This window comes from Sciurus carolinensis, chromosome 4, assembly GCF_902686445.1.
Source record: "Sciurus carolinensis chromosome 4, mSciCar1.2, whole genome shotgun sequence".
In the NCBI taxonomy this organism is placed as follows: domain Eukaryota; kingdom Metazoa; phylum Chordata; class Mammalia; order Rodentia; family Sciuridae; genus Sciurus; species Sciurus carolinensis.
The window spans coordinates 82748595-82766553 of record NC_062216.1 but is presented as its reverse complement, the minus strand read 5'-3'; the positions used below and the strand labels follow the sequence as shown (position 1 = coordinate 82766553).

The 17959-nt window shown below is 36.0% G+C and overlaps 1 protein-coding gene across 1 annotated transcript in view; it reads right to left on the bottom strand.

Moving 5' to 3' along the window:
* The window catches only part of Ptpro (protein tyrosine phosphatase receptor type O), a 228093-nt gene extending 212201 nt beyond the window's left edge, over positions 1-15892 (bottom strand). Inside the window, exon 1 of the mRNA XM_047549974.1 lies at positions 15809-15892. Within this exon, the coding sequence (XP_047405930.1) occupies positions 15809-15883 (75 nt within the window). The 5' untranslated portion in view covers positions 15884-15892. The remainder of the gene's footprint in view (positions 1-15808) is intronic.
* Between the last annotated feature and the right edge of the window lie 2067 nt (positions 15893-17959).

Below are 17959 nucleotides of genomic sequence, written 5' to 3'. Positions count from 1 at the left end.
CACAAAATACAAGGCTGACCCAGTAAAATAGCCTTAGATTTAAGGAGGTGGTTAAATTTTGAGTTCATCAGAAGTGTGCTGGGGTTGATAGAGGCAGTACCTGAGAGAGCAGGGAAGTTTTCTAATGAAGTGGAGGGCCTGGAAAGGCAGAGATGGTACCCCAAATCATTAGGAGTTAATTGTATGCCCCACTGGAAACTGAGAAACACCTAAGGGGGCTCTTTATAGAAGAAAGGTTAACACCTCAGGTGTACTGATGGAGCTAACTGCTCTATAATTGGAATTATTATCATCAATATGTACCCACTTAATAACTGCAGATAAATGAAACTCAAGGAAATGGTGAATGACTAGCACAGTGTTTGGTCTACAATTGATGCTCCACAAATATTCATGGAAAGAATGAATGAATGATGGTTCAGCATAACATGAAAGATGATTTGCGATCATTGACATAGAGAGTGTATAAACAGAATGCTCAACAGTACTATGCATGCTAACTCTCGAATGCTCATTTTTAGTGGGGAATAACTTCAGTAGATAGGAGATGGTGTTGACATGAAAATATATTACATCTAAATATTTTATATATTAATTCATTTCAGTCATACAATTAAACTGTGACTACAGGTAACCTACAGTTAACCTGGGTATGGCAGACATTACTTTAAAAAACAAAAAAGATTAGTTACAGCTTTCTATGACACACGGTTCGCAATACATAGATACTCTTAAATGTGGGGATACAAAGCACCTCTTTACCAAGGCGCATGAAACAGGTGATGTAATCGTTTTTAGTCAGGCACCATGTGTTTAAATTGTGCTTAACAGTTTACAAAGTGCTTTCACAGATTACCTCATTTAGACCTCATGGGAATCCCATGAGGTAGAAGTGATTGTAGCTCTCATTTCCATAGAGAGGTGAAGTGACAGGGTGATTGCTGGCAAGTATTGTCTTCTTGAATGCTGCCTTGCATCCCGGACAGCTCTACCATCCAATTTTATCAGGTATTTGGCTTGCTCTTACCTGAGGCATATACTATATTTTATTAAATTTCTATTAAAAACTTGAAGATTTGCTCATTCAAAAATTCTTCCCAGCTGTCACTTTCCTTCAAAGGGATAGGAATCTATAAAGGCACTGCACCTTTAATAATAGTACAGCACATTTTGTCGTAAGCAGTCTGTTCCTTCAGAAATTATCATGAAGCAGATTGAGAGCTAAATATGAAAAGCTGAGCTCTCCAGTTAAAGCAGAGACCTCATTTCATTCGGATCAACTCTAGACAGATAAGAAGGAAGAAATGGCTGAAAAATTATTCCCTTCTTTTCAGTCATGATAGTACACTTCCCAGCCCAAGGTGGAGACAATTTATGGAGGGGGTGGTACAGAATGCTATGCTTGACTAATGATTTTCCTCGCAGGACATATTCTAAAGAGTCAGTAGTCACATTCTGGGGCCTTGTTTCTGTTAAAAACATCATAACTTTGTAGTTATCACATACAGAGTGGAGCGTCTCATAGACAAACTGAAAAATAATAGAAGGAAAAAATAACTGTCCTTGGGCAAGTGCAGTAAGCTTCTTAAAACTGTATTAACAGTTAATGTTCTTCCACACCTCTTTTTGGAGATACTCTTAATAAATTAAACAAAGAGAAAAACAAACAAAACCCTTATCTTCAGGTATGCTTTTTTTTTTTTTCAAAACTAATTTCCCTGAACAGTCAGACATGTAATAATGGGCCTCCTGGGGATGTAATTTTTTATGCAACTTGACATGCAAGTCATGAGTAATTAATTATGTCTTCTATTTACACTTTGTCAGATAAGAGTATTAAACAGAAGAGCTGAGAGGAACACAGAACACTACCATTAATCTGTTTAATTTGCAAATCTAATGCAATCAAGAGGAAGACATTAGTGATAAAATTTTCGTTGTCCAGGTGGTGTCTTTCTTAAAGGGAAAGGCCTAGCTGAGGTGTAAAAGTCACATAAAACTAGAAAGCCACAAAATTTCATGAAGGTTTATAAAACTGGGGCGTAGGTCTGTCTGGGTGCTCATATCATGGATCATAAAAGCTCTGGACATACAAGAATTGAAAGTATGCATTCTCTACATCAGTACATTATATTGCGTTCAACTCTGTGTAATTATCTAGCAAAGTGCAGAAGCATGAGATGCATTAAACTGAAGAAGGTGATAAAAGAAGATATAAACCTGATATTTGTGAATTTAAAGGAATTTGACAGTCAGCAGGTTTTGGGAATATGTGACTAACAGACTGATTGAAAGAAAGCAGAAACTGTAAGAAAGATTTTAAATGAGCAAGAGCCAACCATCTGCAGGAGAAACCCCAACCACATTTCTATCCAAATGGCAGTCCCAACCAAGGACTTAGAAGTTGATTCAGTCACCTAGGTCTTAAGATTTTCTGTAGTAAAAGGGAGAGAGAGAAGTGGTAGACTAGTGAATAGGGAAATAAAAGCCATGTCTGAGTTTTTAAAGTAGTACAATAGTGTGCAGAGGTTATATAATCAAACAGACAAGGGATTCATTTTAACTCCCTCAGTGCCTGTCTGAAACTTGGTTTCTCCATTGTTGAAATGGTGATAAAGATGTACAAGTCTATGTAAGGACAGGATGATGTAAAGTTCCTTGGAGAGTCCCCGATATATAGCAGTTACTCAGTACATGCGAGTGATGGTCACTATCTTCACCATTATTGTCAATAAGGCAGTAGAGTTTGGAAAAACTTATCATTTGATTTCTGCTTAAATGGAACATACTAGTATGGGTTGGTGCCTTTGGACATAACTTATTTGCAAATGTCACACTGTTGGTAGGACCTTGATTCTTGAGTTGGTAGAATTTTTATGTATACAGTTGGCTATTGGTTCTAGGACACCCTAGGGTCACAAAAATCCATGATTACTGAAGACTGCTGTAGTATCTGCATGTAATCTATGTACATCCTTCTGTAAACTTTAAATCATCTCTAACTTATTTATAACACCTAATAAAATGAAAGTGCAGCGTAAATAGTTGACAAGAAAAAAAGACTGCACATGTTCAGTACAGACAAAATTTTTTCTGAATATTTTTGCCTTGAAATTGGTTGAATCCACAGATGTAGAACCCACATGTATGGAGGGGCGACTGCATAATAGTGAGGTTTAGAGTCTCTATTCAGTTTTGCTAGTAGATGTAATTTTAACTTGTGGGTTTAAATAAACCATAAACATTTAGAAGAAATTCTGCAAGCATGGGAGCATATATACACAAATTTATAATTAGTCTAGTAACAATGGCAATATTTTAGTCACATTTGAAGGATATAAATTTGAAAGTATGCTGATGGTTTCGACTTGTCTCTGAAAAAATTCATTTATTTCCCATTTATCTCTAAGAGTGCATACAGATTAACACATAAACAACAGGATCCAGGGGAGTTTAAGTCTGGGGACTAATTTACTGAACTACCCAAGCAACAGAGGATTATTTTATCTAATTAAGACAGAGCGCACGTATTTAGAATTAAGCATTTGCATTTAACAGCAAATTCAGAATTATAAAAGCAATTATAGCTAAAATGAGGTATGATAATTTTTTTTTCCTGCACACCACCGTTGAGCTAAAGCACATTTTAATGTTTGCCTGTGTAGCACTATTGAACAGAAGGTTATGAACAGAAGCTCATGGTTAGGCAAAACCACCTTTTCAACTTCACTTCCAACCACTCATGCTCCCCAGGACTCAAACGCATTCGTCCTGTTTTACACAAACCTCATAAACATAATTTAGATTTTCTCATCTTCCTATTCATGTTCTTCTATTACTCTAATCTGAAAGATTTTCCTTAACTTTATCTATCTAAGCTCTATTCGATGACAATTTGTCTTCTTCATGAAATCCATGCTCCTTCAAACCCCAATGCTCTTTCCTTTATTTGAATGCAAAGGCCCTTGTTTGAATATAGTTAAGTCTCATTAATTTGCAAACTAATAGGTTACCACTTCAGGACTGCTCTTACACTATTAAGTCACATATTACCCTTTAAGTTGTCACATGTTCATGTTATTTTTCTCTACATTACAGATTTTCTGAGGGCATAACTTTCTTCCATACTATTAAAAATGATGAACATAATGCCTTCCTTATATGTATGATTTAACACATGATTGATATTTGGTTGAAATGCTTAAATATCTATTCATCTTCATGAATTCTTCATCTCCCACTTACTTAAACCCTATAAGCTTGTCTTATACTTTCTGTTTCACTCAAGTATATTTTATATTATTTCCAAATATGCTATTTGATAATTACTAAGAGAATGAAAGAAAACAGCTTCATAAATTAATAATGTATTTTGTACTGTAATGGTAATTTCCAGGACTCCATTTTTTATTGTATTCTCTGAAGAGTCATTAAAATGTGTCTTTAATGTTGGTACTGTGGGAATTAGGAATAAGAATCCTTTCACACTTGGTCTTTTTAAGAACTCTCTAGATAAATCTCATAAAAATATGCAACCTGACTCATAATGAATTTGAGTTTGTAACCAATAGTGTGTTATTAAGGTCCTTGGATATTTTATTCATTTTCCTAAATTATTTTACCTTTGCTTAGATACCCTTGTTTTCCCTGCAAAGGCAATTATTATTGTCTTTCTGAGGATTTTGCTACAGGCCAGAGACTATCTATCAACCAGTAAGCTGTATAAGGTACAAAAATAAAAGCATAAGATGAAGTAAACCATATATTTTTAAATCCTTTCCTTGAAATAATTATACACATATAGAAAGTTGCAAAGAAATGTATAGAAAAGGGCCATGGATTCTTCACTCTACCTCCACCAATGTTGATGTCTTGCCTACCAAAACAAGGAAATATCTAAACTATAAAATTGATATTAGAACAATTGATATAAGTTAGTCAGATTTTCTCAGTTATATATGGGCTGGTGTGTGTGCATGCATATATGTATGTGTGTATACACATGCATGTATACTTGTATATGTACTCATATACACATATATATATAAATACACACACATTTTAATCAAATGTATAACTTAAGGTAATCGCCACCATGATCAAAGTACATAACTGTCCCCTTGTAGCTACATACACCTTCTCCCATACACCCAACACCTTATCCTTAGCAATCATGAATTTGTTTTCCATCTCTATAATTTCATTACACCAATACTATTATATAAATAGAATCACACAGTACACAATCTTTTCAGATTGACTTTCTTCACTCAGCATAAACTTTTTTTTTTTTTTTTTTTTTTTTGGTACTGGGAACATACCCAACCCTTTTTTATTTAGAGACAAGGTCTCACTGAGTTGCTTAGGGACTCGCTAAATTGCTGAGGCTAGCTTTGAACTCGTGATCCTCCTGCCTCAACTCTCAAACCGCTGGGATTATATGTGTGTGCCACCATGCCCAGTATCACTCATAATCTTATCTGAGGTTCATTTAAGCTGCTGTGTGTTTCAATAGTTCATCGCTCTTCATCGTCAAGCAATATTATGTGGTATGGATGGGCCGGCCACAGTATCCTAACCATTCACACATTTGGTTGTTTTCAGTTTCTGGCTAGTACAACAAAGTCTCTATGAGAATTCCTACACATGTTCTAGTTTTAGATGAAGGACAATTACAATTCCTCTTATATGACTAGTTCTTGGGATGGGTAAGGGACTAGTGATTAAATTCTGAATAAAATATGTTTGCTAGTACGTTCAGGAAGGGGAACTATCTGTCCTGTTTTTCCCAGAACAGGTCGATTTGTGTTGGCTATTCTGGTATAATGATCCTTTCACTCCCAGAAACGCCCCAGTTGGTATGATTATATAATCACTCTGATTCAGATTACTTAATGACCCCAAGCATCACTCTTATGCCTGTTCAGCTATGATGGAATTGAATTTTAGTAAATTACTGTTTTGTAATTTTTCTGTATATCTGTGGAGTCACTCTCTGGAGTTTGAAAAATGAGATTGTCTTGTTGCAATCAAAGAGTCTTGCTGAAGTCTCTACTGTCCCTGCCTACTTATTTTCTGCTATGAAATGTTCCTTCTTGTCAATTTCATGGTTGAAGACAGTTTCCAAACTCATGTCTTGGTTCCATGTGTTTGAGGTCATATCACAGCCCCACAGCCACTGCCAGTATGAGGATCATAAAGCTAGATTTTAATTATTCTAGCAGAGATCTCCCAAAGATCGTGCTCAATGAGGTGCACTTCTAAAATGGGCTGAGTCTGGGTCAGGTGTTCTTCCCTTGACTGATCACTCTGCCCAGAACATTGAGGTCAAGTACAAGGATAGTATCCTCCCCACAGAGCATATGGATCAAAAGGTAAGAGGAGTTTCTCTCACAGGACAGCAGGTTGGAGTTGGAAGGATAAGAGATTTGGCCACCAGAGGAATTGGTGAAATGGGATAGAGGGAGCCACTGGAATTTATCTTCCATTAAGAGGTCAGTACACTGCCAATTGGCACAGAACAAGCAAAGAACTTAACCAGAATTCAATTCTTGATTTTTTTTTAACTAGAAGGTCTATATTTTTGAGTTTCTTAGCATAGTACTTAACTGTGAAAAAGTGGGAAATAAATACCTGTCAATACAGCACCTTGACATTTTTCTTTTTGATTCATTCCTAACTAGTCACACTAATGGAAGGCATACATGTAGGTAATGATCCTCTTATTAAACACTTTCTGCTCCCCATCTCATGGTCATGATCAGTATTAATGGTCATCTTTGTCCTTAATTAAATCAAATACATTTATGAATTGCATACAATTGACCCAATGACCCATGACTTAATGTCATAAATTGCAGAGGACTGAAAATGCTCAAGTGTTAGAAAAAAATACACTTATGTGAAAAAAGCATATATAGTAGGGAATATTGATACTGTTTTAAAAATATAAATCCTCAGATGCATAGACATAGAAAAAGATTGGAAATATGTATCACCAAAAGAGAGTTATTTTGGAATGGAGGGTTTAGGAATAACTAGTTGCTTCTTTTTCTGTTGCATGTAATACTTTTACCATGGTAAACATCTATGACTTTTCCAATTCTTAATATATTGTTATAAAATTATTGTGCATGATGATGTACACCTGACGCAGATTTACTTAAAGATTTCAAATTAAGAACTTCTTACTTCAGAGCCACAAGAAATCATAGAGTAAAAAGGCTAATTGAAGGGCTCAGCATAGCAACAAAAATTCAATAGAAAGATTCTTATTAAGTCCTCAATTAACCTTCCAAAAAGAGAACTGTTGCATCAATGAAGCAGTTGAAATTAGCAGGGTAACAGAATACACATGAAAAAAGGCTTAAAGATAACAACTGTCTAGTAGCAAATATACAAAAAGTGAATTGAAAGAAGAAACTCAGGTATCCCTTTAGGATACATGTAGATTATAATAATAAAGAATAAAACAAAGCAAAACCTCATAAACTCAGTTTTTAGAATGAAGTTCAAACTATTTAATTCTAAGTCCTTGCAATTATTTTAGCAAAGTTTTAACTACACCAGAATTTCCATATTACAAATTCCAAGAACTTAACCATTCTGAGTGGGTCCTATATTCATTTCTGAGAGACTAATTAAAAGGTATAATTTAGTTTGGGGAAATTGCAGGAGAAGGTCCTTATGACAATGTAAAATAAACAAGGCTGCATCTCACAACATATTTGTATGTAAACAATGCTGTTGTATTAATGAGTTTCAATACCTGACTGCCTATTTTTTCCTATAATCCTTTAAGGGAGAACCACATGACTCAATGTTTAATTTAATAATATATTGTAGGCAATATTAATTCCTTTAGTCTTTCATTATCTCCCTTATTAATCAACTGAAGATTCAAAAACTTCAGAAGCCAAATTTTCTTCCTAGATAAAAATCTAAAAATTTTAGTTACATCTACATAATAAGGTATTTTCTTATGTTTCTCTTCTAGTTTAAGTGTTGACACTTATTATGGTAAATATGATGCATATACTTTGTGGCATTGGGTAAGGATACTTCCATTTTATGGTTATGCTTTTGTTCTTGGACAGAAAGAGGTTTATGTAAGTATGTTCTCTCAGATTTCTAGAAATTTGACTTTCTATTAAGTAAAGATTATTAAACAATAAAATAATTCATTCATCAAAGAATTATTGTTACTTTTATATTCTCCAGATTCAATCTTCAATTCATGGAGTGGGAAAAATTCCTTTCAGCCATGTATATGAAAGTATAAATAATTTGATCATAATTCGCCATTTTTGTCTCTGATTTTCCAACAAACAAAAACAAAGTTAAGGTCATAGAAAAAAATTATAATTAACACAAACTTTAGCACTTTATCAGTATAGTAATACCCTATGAATACAGATCAATTTTAAGATAACTTAATACATTTGAAGTCCCCAGAGAAATCCTGAATTATTTAAGTGATAGTATTTGTTTTATGTATATATTTTTTGGATATTGTTTTATGTATATATTTTTTGAAAATCTTGATAATTCAGGGTTTTGGTGTATATACTAACACTTTAATTAACACAGCACTAATATAATCAGCATGTTGAATGTACTGCGTTGCAAAACAAAATATCTAAGCTTTAGGATTCAGCTCATGCAACATCTTAAACCTCTAGAGAGTTTAAGTGTCTCCTCCTTTTGAAAAAAACCTGCAAGGAGTAGGAGGCAGGGAGGGAGAAGGAAAGTACTGAAGAGTGACATTGGCTAAGTTATATTGTTGTAGTCTGTATTGTGTTATGTAAGAATATGTAACAAAAAAATTCCATCAGTATGTACAACTATAATTCACCAATAAAAAAAAAAGTGGGAAAAAGTCTGACCACATTTTGACATTTTCTTTTTTTGTAGCTATGTTCCAACTATGACTTTTGTGGATATTCAACTGAGTGTTATCCATTCCTGGATCTACAACATCCAGTTCAATTCCTGACTTGTAATAGGTACTCAAAAAATGTTTGATTAACTGAGAAGGATTGGGCAGTAGATCATTATCTTGGAATATAAAAGTCAGCTTTAGTATTGAAAAGTAACTTCTTAATGTTGCCATTTTGGCTTTGGATAACATTGGTCAGCCAGGAAAAAAAAAAAAAAAGTGTTTATAGGATGCACTTTCAAGGAAGTTAAAGGAGGAGAAATAACTAGAAGTTTAAGTCAGGATCCTAAAGCATAAATGCTAGAGTTAATCAAACTAAAATCCCAATTCAAAAATAAGTTTAGAAAATTAGGAACCAGACTTCAGACAGGACCAAAAGTATAGAGGATTCTTTGGAATCCCCTGACATCTTGTTTGTACATGCCAAACAAAAGCTCCTAGGGGTGGAACCAAGAGGAAATTGCAATCTGGATCAGTGCACAGGCTCATCTTTGGTCTCTGATCTAGGTTGAGAGTAAAGAGAATCAGGGACAGAAATTTCTCTGTGCTTAAATTGGCATATAGGGGGTATTGATGAAAGAATAATATTAAGAGTATGATAGATTCATGGTGATATTCTTTACCCACACAAAAATAAATCACTAATTTTATAAAGTCAGTGGGCAGAAAGAGAAAAATAGAACAAAACAAACATCTCAAATATCTGAACACTAATAAGATAAAAAGGGAAACATAATTTGAATCTTGCATATGTTGTTATGAACTGATTTGGGATTCTTACATTGTAGAAAAATAACATTTCTACTCTTTAAAATTTGTTGGTAAAGGTACACAAATTACCAGTTTAAAGACAGGTTCATAGGATAGGAACAGTTTTGTCAGAAAAATGAACTGCACAGCAGAGGAAAAGCCAAATAAAGAGCATGTGGTAAGGAAACACATTTATTTGCATACAAATAGAAGATGGCAGTATATTTGTTTTCATCAAACTTTCTTCATTTCATCGACTAATTGTCCCCCTATTCATTTTCTTACAGAAGTTGCCATGCATATTTATAATTTGCAATACCACTCTCGAGCTTAAAGTCCTACTTCCTAATTTAATTCTCTGTTTCTGAAATATTTTTCTAAGTACGTATCATTCTCTTTTCTTGTATCACAATTTCTTGACAAAAGGAAAAGAAAAACCTTTCATCAAGGAGCCTTTTCCACAAAGATTCTCTCTTTGCTTTTATTAAAATACAAAAGAAAAAGGAGCTGGCTTTTAAGCAACTAGAATGTCCAAGACAAGAAGAAATCTTTCATTACAGAATTAGATTCTGAAAGAATTGAGGATGATTTTTCTGATGGAGGATATGGGTTTTTTGCCGAAGTAAATTTGAAGGTACTCTATGCAGAAGGGGGAAATTTCTAAAGATTGATGTTTTGGAGCCCTGGGGCAAGCAAGATTGGGAAGAGAAAACACTAGGAGTAATTGGTGATGCAAATTACATGAGAGGTATTTGAGGAGTGTTTCACACAATCTTCCTAATGTCTGGTAGAAACCATACAGACATACCCTGCTGGAGTCAACAGTACCAGGAGAAAAGAGGACTAGAGTCTTTATGTTCTGCCTCCTGCCTCATTTACTCTCTTGCTTGCTCTACTTGTGCCACATTCACTTTATTTTGACTCCTTGAGTCACACATACATTCTAAGGTCACTGTAGAAGAGTTTATTAAGTCATTGGTTTATGACCCTAGATTAAACACCACCATTGGTATAACCAAGACCTGGGTACAGAAAAGGGTATGTGTGCTAAGACCAATGTTATGGGAAACTGGAAGGTCTTCTACCAACTGGAATGCAGAAATTTCAGGCAGTTCTAAATGGTAGTGGTCACAGGAGAGAGGTGATGGAGAAGAGAAATGTGAGATATTGCCTGCATATGTGGGAATTGATTGAAGTTGTAGGTTACATATGAAAGTAAGGGGACCATTTCCCCTAGCACATCAATTGCTACATTTTAATCGATGACCTCAAACAACATAAGAGGCAATGTTGACTAATAAATGAGCAATGGGAAGTATTACATTTTGGGGGAAAATAACATTAGTGTCTTGATTTATGATTTTAATAAGATTAATGCAAGATTTATGTTTTAATAAAATTAATAGAAGTTTCTGATAGTACTTATATAATTATATATAATATAATTGTTAATAGTTATAGTGTTACTCTATAATACTACATTATTGTAGTTATGATCATTTAGCTCATATAATGATAATTTTCTCATGTTTTCCTTAAAGATACATTTACTTGTCAATATTAAACTATTTCACAATTATGTCAGAAGCTAATTGTATGGTGGAGAAAAATTTGCATCCTGTTTATTAGGTTCTATCATATATTTTTATTAGTGCATTGTAGTTATACATAATAATAAGGTTCATTTTGACATAATCATACATACATGGAATATAATTTGCTTCATTTCAGTCCCTGGTTATTTCTTCTTTCCTGTCCCTTCTCCCTCTGTCATATATCTAACAGCAAATACTCAGTACAAGGGAAGACAAAAAATTATAAAAGACATTCCTTTACTTAAAAAATATTAATGACATATTTGTAGTGATTAGATGAAAACACTAAGCACTTTACAGTAAAGCTCATCATTGAATGGGACTATGCTTCTGAGAATGCAACATCACAGAAACTGGATGCATTAAGTCAGGGAGAAAATGAGAACTATGTATCTGTGGTCACTGCTGTTAAATCTTGTATTATGCCACCCTGCTACCAATCAAAGTCTTGTCAATGTGTGCCAACTATATCCAACACCAAAAATCCTTGCGCAGACCCTCAAGACTCAAGTTGGGATTTTATTTATAAGACTCAGGAGTCAATTTCCTTATTCATTTAAATCCTTTCATGCTGGATATTTAGACACTAAGAATAGTGCTGCATTTTAAAGTACAGCTCTCACATTGCCTTTAATCATTTATACAAAAAGATGTGCGTTTTCTTTGAGGCCAAAATTAAGCAGGAGAATAGTGTGAATTTTCCTTTTCATACAACAACAGTCTTTTATAAAAATAACTAAAGTAGGCATATGTTCACAGCAGAAGATTATCACTCTATCATCTGTACAAGAACAGCCAGTGAGCTTTCTCCAACTTACTGAGCATGCGACAAGTAAAAAAGATTCTCTAAAAGGTTGATGACACCATTTATCAAAGGAGTCAGTGGATGATCTAGGGTTCTCCAGAAAAAGGAAATATGATGGGTCACCTGCCAGTATTGCAGAAAAGACAATGAAACCTTGACAAAAAAGTAAGGTGTGTGTGTGTGTGTGTGTGTGTGTGTGAGAGAGAGAGAGAGAGAGATAGAGAGAGAGAGAGAGAGAAAGAGTGAGAGAGAGAGAGAGAACCCACCCACCCTGGGAAGTAGAGAAAAGCAGAAAGAACATGGAAAGATGGAAAGTGGGTATTTATCTTGGGTAAGAGTACAAGAGTAGTATGGCCAAAATGTTAACAATCATGCTTTATATAATTGAACATGAATCTAAAAAAATAAAATATTAACCTGTAATATCAGTGGCTTGAGAGGCTGAGGCAGGAGGACCACAAATTCAAACCCAGCCTCAGCAACTTGTCAAGGCCCTAAGCAACTCAGGAAGAACCTGTCTCTAAATAAAATATAAAATAGAGCTGGGGATGTGGCTCAGTGGTTGAGTGCCCCTGAGTTCAATCCTTGGTAACGCCCCCCAAAAAATATAATATTAAGACCCTTTTCAAATATTTGTTCTTGATGATATCTCACATAACAACAGAAATAAGGAAATGAAGAAAGGAGAGTAAGAAAGAAAGAAAGATCCATGCCACATCTATGAGTTTAGTGGAACATTCCAGTAGAACATGAATAAGCAACATTTCAGGAACGGCAGACTTCAAGTTCCTATGACACCATATTCTATAATTTGCATTTTAGTAGACAAAGTACTGATATTGAGTGAAATGATACAGGAAACCATTTTCAGGAGAGGTTACTAAAGATAAGATAGGTGAGTGAAGTTGCATTGTTTTCACAGGAAATCAGGGGAAGATGCACAGGAGGGAGACTCACTAGATAAATACTTCTTCTGTATTTATAGATAGAGGATTTCAGACTGATAGACTCATTTGATAATAGAGTTCTATTTTTGTTTCCAGTTTTATATATACACCATTAACATTGATATGAAATTAAATTTTTTTCATAACCAACATTGTGTTTATGCAACATAAATTATGTAACTATTAGCCTTTCAGAGTGCACTGGTGATTTAAACAATCTGAAATGATTAAATATGGCTTTAACTAAACCATGCAAAAACAATGAAACATGGTCAGTCACATTGAGAATTCCTCAGTGAAGTTGGTTATAACCTTTCATTCAGATTCAAACTTTCCCACTGCTTATATTCCGCTGCTAGTTTCTGAGCTGTAGAAGATGTAAAACTATAAATCATGACTCAGAACTGAATTTCTTTGACTTATGGCCCTTAGGGATTTCTGGAATAGTCTTTTGTATAGAGGCTATTCATACAGCTATTCATATTGGAAAATTTGTAGACCATACAAAAACTATGCAGATTTTTGAGGGGGTTGGAGGACTGGTTTGTTTCTTAGTACACATGTATCTTTTTAGATTTTATCATTAAGATTTTAGTATTTAATAATGGAGTTTTTCTTCATGTTTCTGTCACCACCTACATCATTAGATCTATTTTATGGCACATTTCAGAACCTTGATTTCAAAAGCATCTCCAAATTATAAAGAGATTATACTATATGCCCAATGTACCATGTAATATATTAACAACTAAATGTAAGACATTATACTATGTGTCTAATTTACCACTATGAAAATTTTCTTAGTTGCAACAAAGTAGGATTAAATGAAATAATATATGTGAATAAAATACCTAGAGGACTGGCACATGGTGTTATATATATACACGTACACACACACACACACACACACACATATGTATATCAGATACACATCTTAAATGCTTTATATTAAGGTGAAACAAATATTGTGCTTATATAAAATAAAAATAACATTCCTTAAAAGATTGTTTGTCTCTTTACAATAATATTTCTTTAAATGGTAAGTTTTGACAATGTATTTCCTATGTTATGCATTTTGCCATAAGTTACATTTATCTGCAAATATTGAGGAATACACTTGTTTTGTTAAACAGTGAACCTCTATTATAGTCACTAGATGATCCTTATGCCATTACTGACTGTTATCTCATCCCACATTCAGTTTTGAATTCAAACTTTGCCACATTTTTACATTTCAAGTACAGCACTCTAAACCCACTCCAAAACTAATAATTCTCATTTCTGCAATTCTCATCCATTATGAAGAGCTCCAGCAAAACCTGTAGTTGTTCCAAAGATTAAGTTTAGATTCCATGACATACATATAAGTCTTAGCTGTTACTTGATAAAATATGTGGTGAATCAATTTCAGTTTCATAATGAGCATAGATATAATGATTGTGGCAGAGTTTGGGACAAATGGAAGAGTTAATAATAATAAAAAAACTTAAGTCTAATACATTGGTGATGTGTACTGGGGAACAACCTCCTAGGGGAAGCCTGGCTGAACTTATTTTTTAACGTATTTTAAAATTAAATAATTATTGATAACTTAATAAAATACTTACAACATATTAAACATATTTTATAATCTTACTTATGCCCTCTTTTGCTTTATTCCCTGAAACTACCTTTACCTATTTTCCATTAAGATAAATGAAAACATAGAGAATTTAAAATTAATGCTATTCGTAATTCATTGGTCATGTTCTACTGTATCCTTGTCAGGCATTCATAATTAATGGTTCATATAAGCAAGAAGTGACTCCTTAATAAGAAAACATTTGCAGTCATTAATGTTTCATCTATTTCTTGGCTAGGTATCACCGTGGTGCTGAAAGGATAGCTCCCAGTCACCTGTCGACATTCTGGAGTTTGCTTTGCCAAAAAGGGAGAAGGGAAAGAAAGAACTAAGGACAGAGATAAAGCAGACACATTGAAGACAGGAGTGATAGTTAATCCCTTCTTAACTTCACACCATCTTCCAAGATCTAGCTAAATTTTTTTCAAAACAAATTGTTTGTTACAAATCTCAAGTTTGATTTTTTAAAAGCAGCTCTTTTCATTTTTTTCCCAAAGTATAACCCCAAGGTAGCACATTTCGAAGAAATAGGAAAAAGTGAATTACATATTTTGTCGACCATTAAAATTAGAGACAGCATCTTCTATAAATAAAGCGGAGAAAGTCTAGAGACTTTATACACGGAATTCTCAGTGTGGAGGTAAGACAGGATCACACTGACACTCCTTATTCAAGGAAAATCATGCCCTCGGCCCGTCCCCAAGCAGTCCATTTGTGACCAAGGAGCTCAGCACCCGGTGTATAATTCTCGAAGAAGGTAAATTAAGACAAAGCAGTCGTTGGCGGAGGGCGGAGAGGTTGAGCGGTTTTGGGGCGCACTGGGGACCGGCAGGGAAAGTGACCTCATTTTGCCTGAGAAAGCTCTATTCAACAAGCCCACCTTTGATAAAGCTATCAGTGGCGCTAAGAGAGCACAAAGGCTGAAAACTGGAGAGAGAAAACTTCCCTTATTCGTCCACCCCCATCCCTTAGGACCACCAGGAACACGCACACGCAAGCACAACAAAGCGTGCGCCCAGGCTGCACGGCTGATGCTCTCCCCGGCGGGGCCATAGCGCCCCGGGGCGCATCGTTCCCCCACCGCAGAGCAACAGCCTGAGAGCTGCTGCGGGTTGGACCGCCTTGGCAGAGGGGTGCGGGGAGCTCCCCTACCTTGAGCAGCACAAAGAGCCAGAGAAGAGGCAGGAGGCGGTGGCCAGCGCGCGTCCTCGTGGGCAGGTGCCCCATCGCTGAGCGGACAGAGACCCAGGGGAACCGCGGCGCCGGCTGGATCCCTGGCGACGGCTCACAATGGCGAACTAGGGCTGCAGCCTCAGACCGTGGGCGCCGAGGCAGCTCCTGGCGGGCGCATGCTGCCTTTCCAATTCCCCTGCGCCTTCTCCCTTTCCTCTTCTGCGCCGGGGGTCCTCCAAGAACGTGCCAGGCGCCGCTGTTCTTTAATAGCTAAGGATGGAGAGGGTGGAGAGTGGAGTGGGCGAGGCTCTGCCGCCGCAGCCACCACCGCAGCTACCAGAGGAGTCACTGGGTCCAAGTGGTGAGGGAGAGGCGGGGGCCCTGCGTCCGGCCAGCCGTGGTCCTCTTAGCAACAGGGATACTCTCACTCAGGCTGCGGACTCATAAAGTGACAGCAGTCTCCCAACCCTCCCACCAGCCTCCTCCTATTGCTGGACAGCCCCCATTCCAGGCTCCGCCTCTACCTTCCCACAGAATCTGGAACTCAAGAGTTCGGTGGGTTTTCCTGATGGGCTCCTCTTGAGCAATCGGAGCCAGTCTCCTCTCAATTTTCATACCCCTGCCCTCAACTGCAGTTAAAAGCACTGGTAACACTTGGGTGATTGAGATCCGGAGCGAATGGGTGGGGAACAGGGAGGGAGAGAAGGGCAAAATATTTACCCTCACACCACTGCGCCCTCTTCTATTCTCTCCATACCATATTCACCTAAGAAGACATAGCACAATATATGTACATTTTCCATTTAAAATCAGGAGTTCTTGTAAATTTCAAGACTGCCCTTTACCAAAGTCTGTCATGTCACCTGAAGCTGAATCTAGATGAGGATCACAATAATTTATTCTTATTTATAAATAGATACAAATTTTCTAAAAATTCTGAGTTATCCTTGAATAGTTAAGACTTTTTAGAATCGCAAGCAATGACTTCCATGCTGTGTGTCCCCAAATCTACTTACCTGTTCCTATTGTTGTTATGTGTATTTTTGAAAGATATGTCTGTCAAAATAAACTATGGGGTGCACTGTTCGGATATAAATCATTTCTTATTATCATGTAAATTACCCTTACTGTGTCCTGCCAGTAATGAAACTTCCTATTTATCTTTGAGGCATGCTTGGGCACCAGGAGACAGAAAAGGTCACCTTGGTCACCAATGTAAGAGGTCAGGCACCAGTTCTGTCTCACAGCTAAGGAGTAGTGGCCTGAAGAAGGACCCAGAGCTGTGTTACTCAACCTTTTGCTACATGAGCAGTGACCAGATACTTTTCCTCCCAGAAAGTCTTATATTGATTATGTTTGCAGGGGTACATTGGTGTACTAATGTTTGTACTCATAAAATATAGAGATGGCCTGAATTTGCGTGAAAACAATCCCTTTGATAACTTCTTTTAGAGATTGCTTTTGTTTTCACCTTCTTCTCCCTCCCATTTGTGCTTTAATGCCATTGTGCCCACCCTTCCTTGGTTTGGATATTTACTTGCTTTGGGGAAAATATTAGTTGCTTCTCTCTCCTTCTAGGTCAGACTTGTGGGCTTTCTGAAAATTTTATCCTTGGGACTACACTTGTAAGGCTTTATGTATTTTCCCTTTATTTTGAAGCTCCTGAAAGCAGCATTTTATTTCCACCCAATCTCAAAGTGGCTCTAAAGTGCTCTAATCTCTAAAACTACAAATGTGTTTAGACCAGTAGCAGAATTTCACTCACAAGATACCAATCATTCCTCTTTTTTTGAAATGAGTGTTTGTGTGTGAATTATGGAAACATATAAGGCTGTTCATGTGTGTGCATGTGTATATATTATACATACATACACATATTTGTATACACATGCACACACAAATATAGACTAGCCCAAAGTATCTTGGGCATTAGAAAGCAATTTTGATAATACATTAATCTTACATATGCAAAAAGAACTCCCACAATAATGCATACTTTTAAATAATTATATTTTGCTATGCTTTTTATTTTCTTGCTTAGCTCTTTCTGCTCTCATAAAGATGTATGCATGGATCACTTTGAGGGAACAGCAACATTAAACAGTAAGTAAAGCATTACCCTATAAAGCA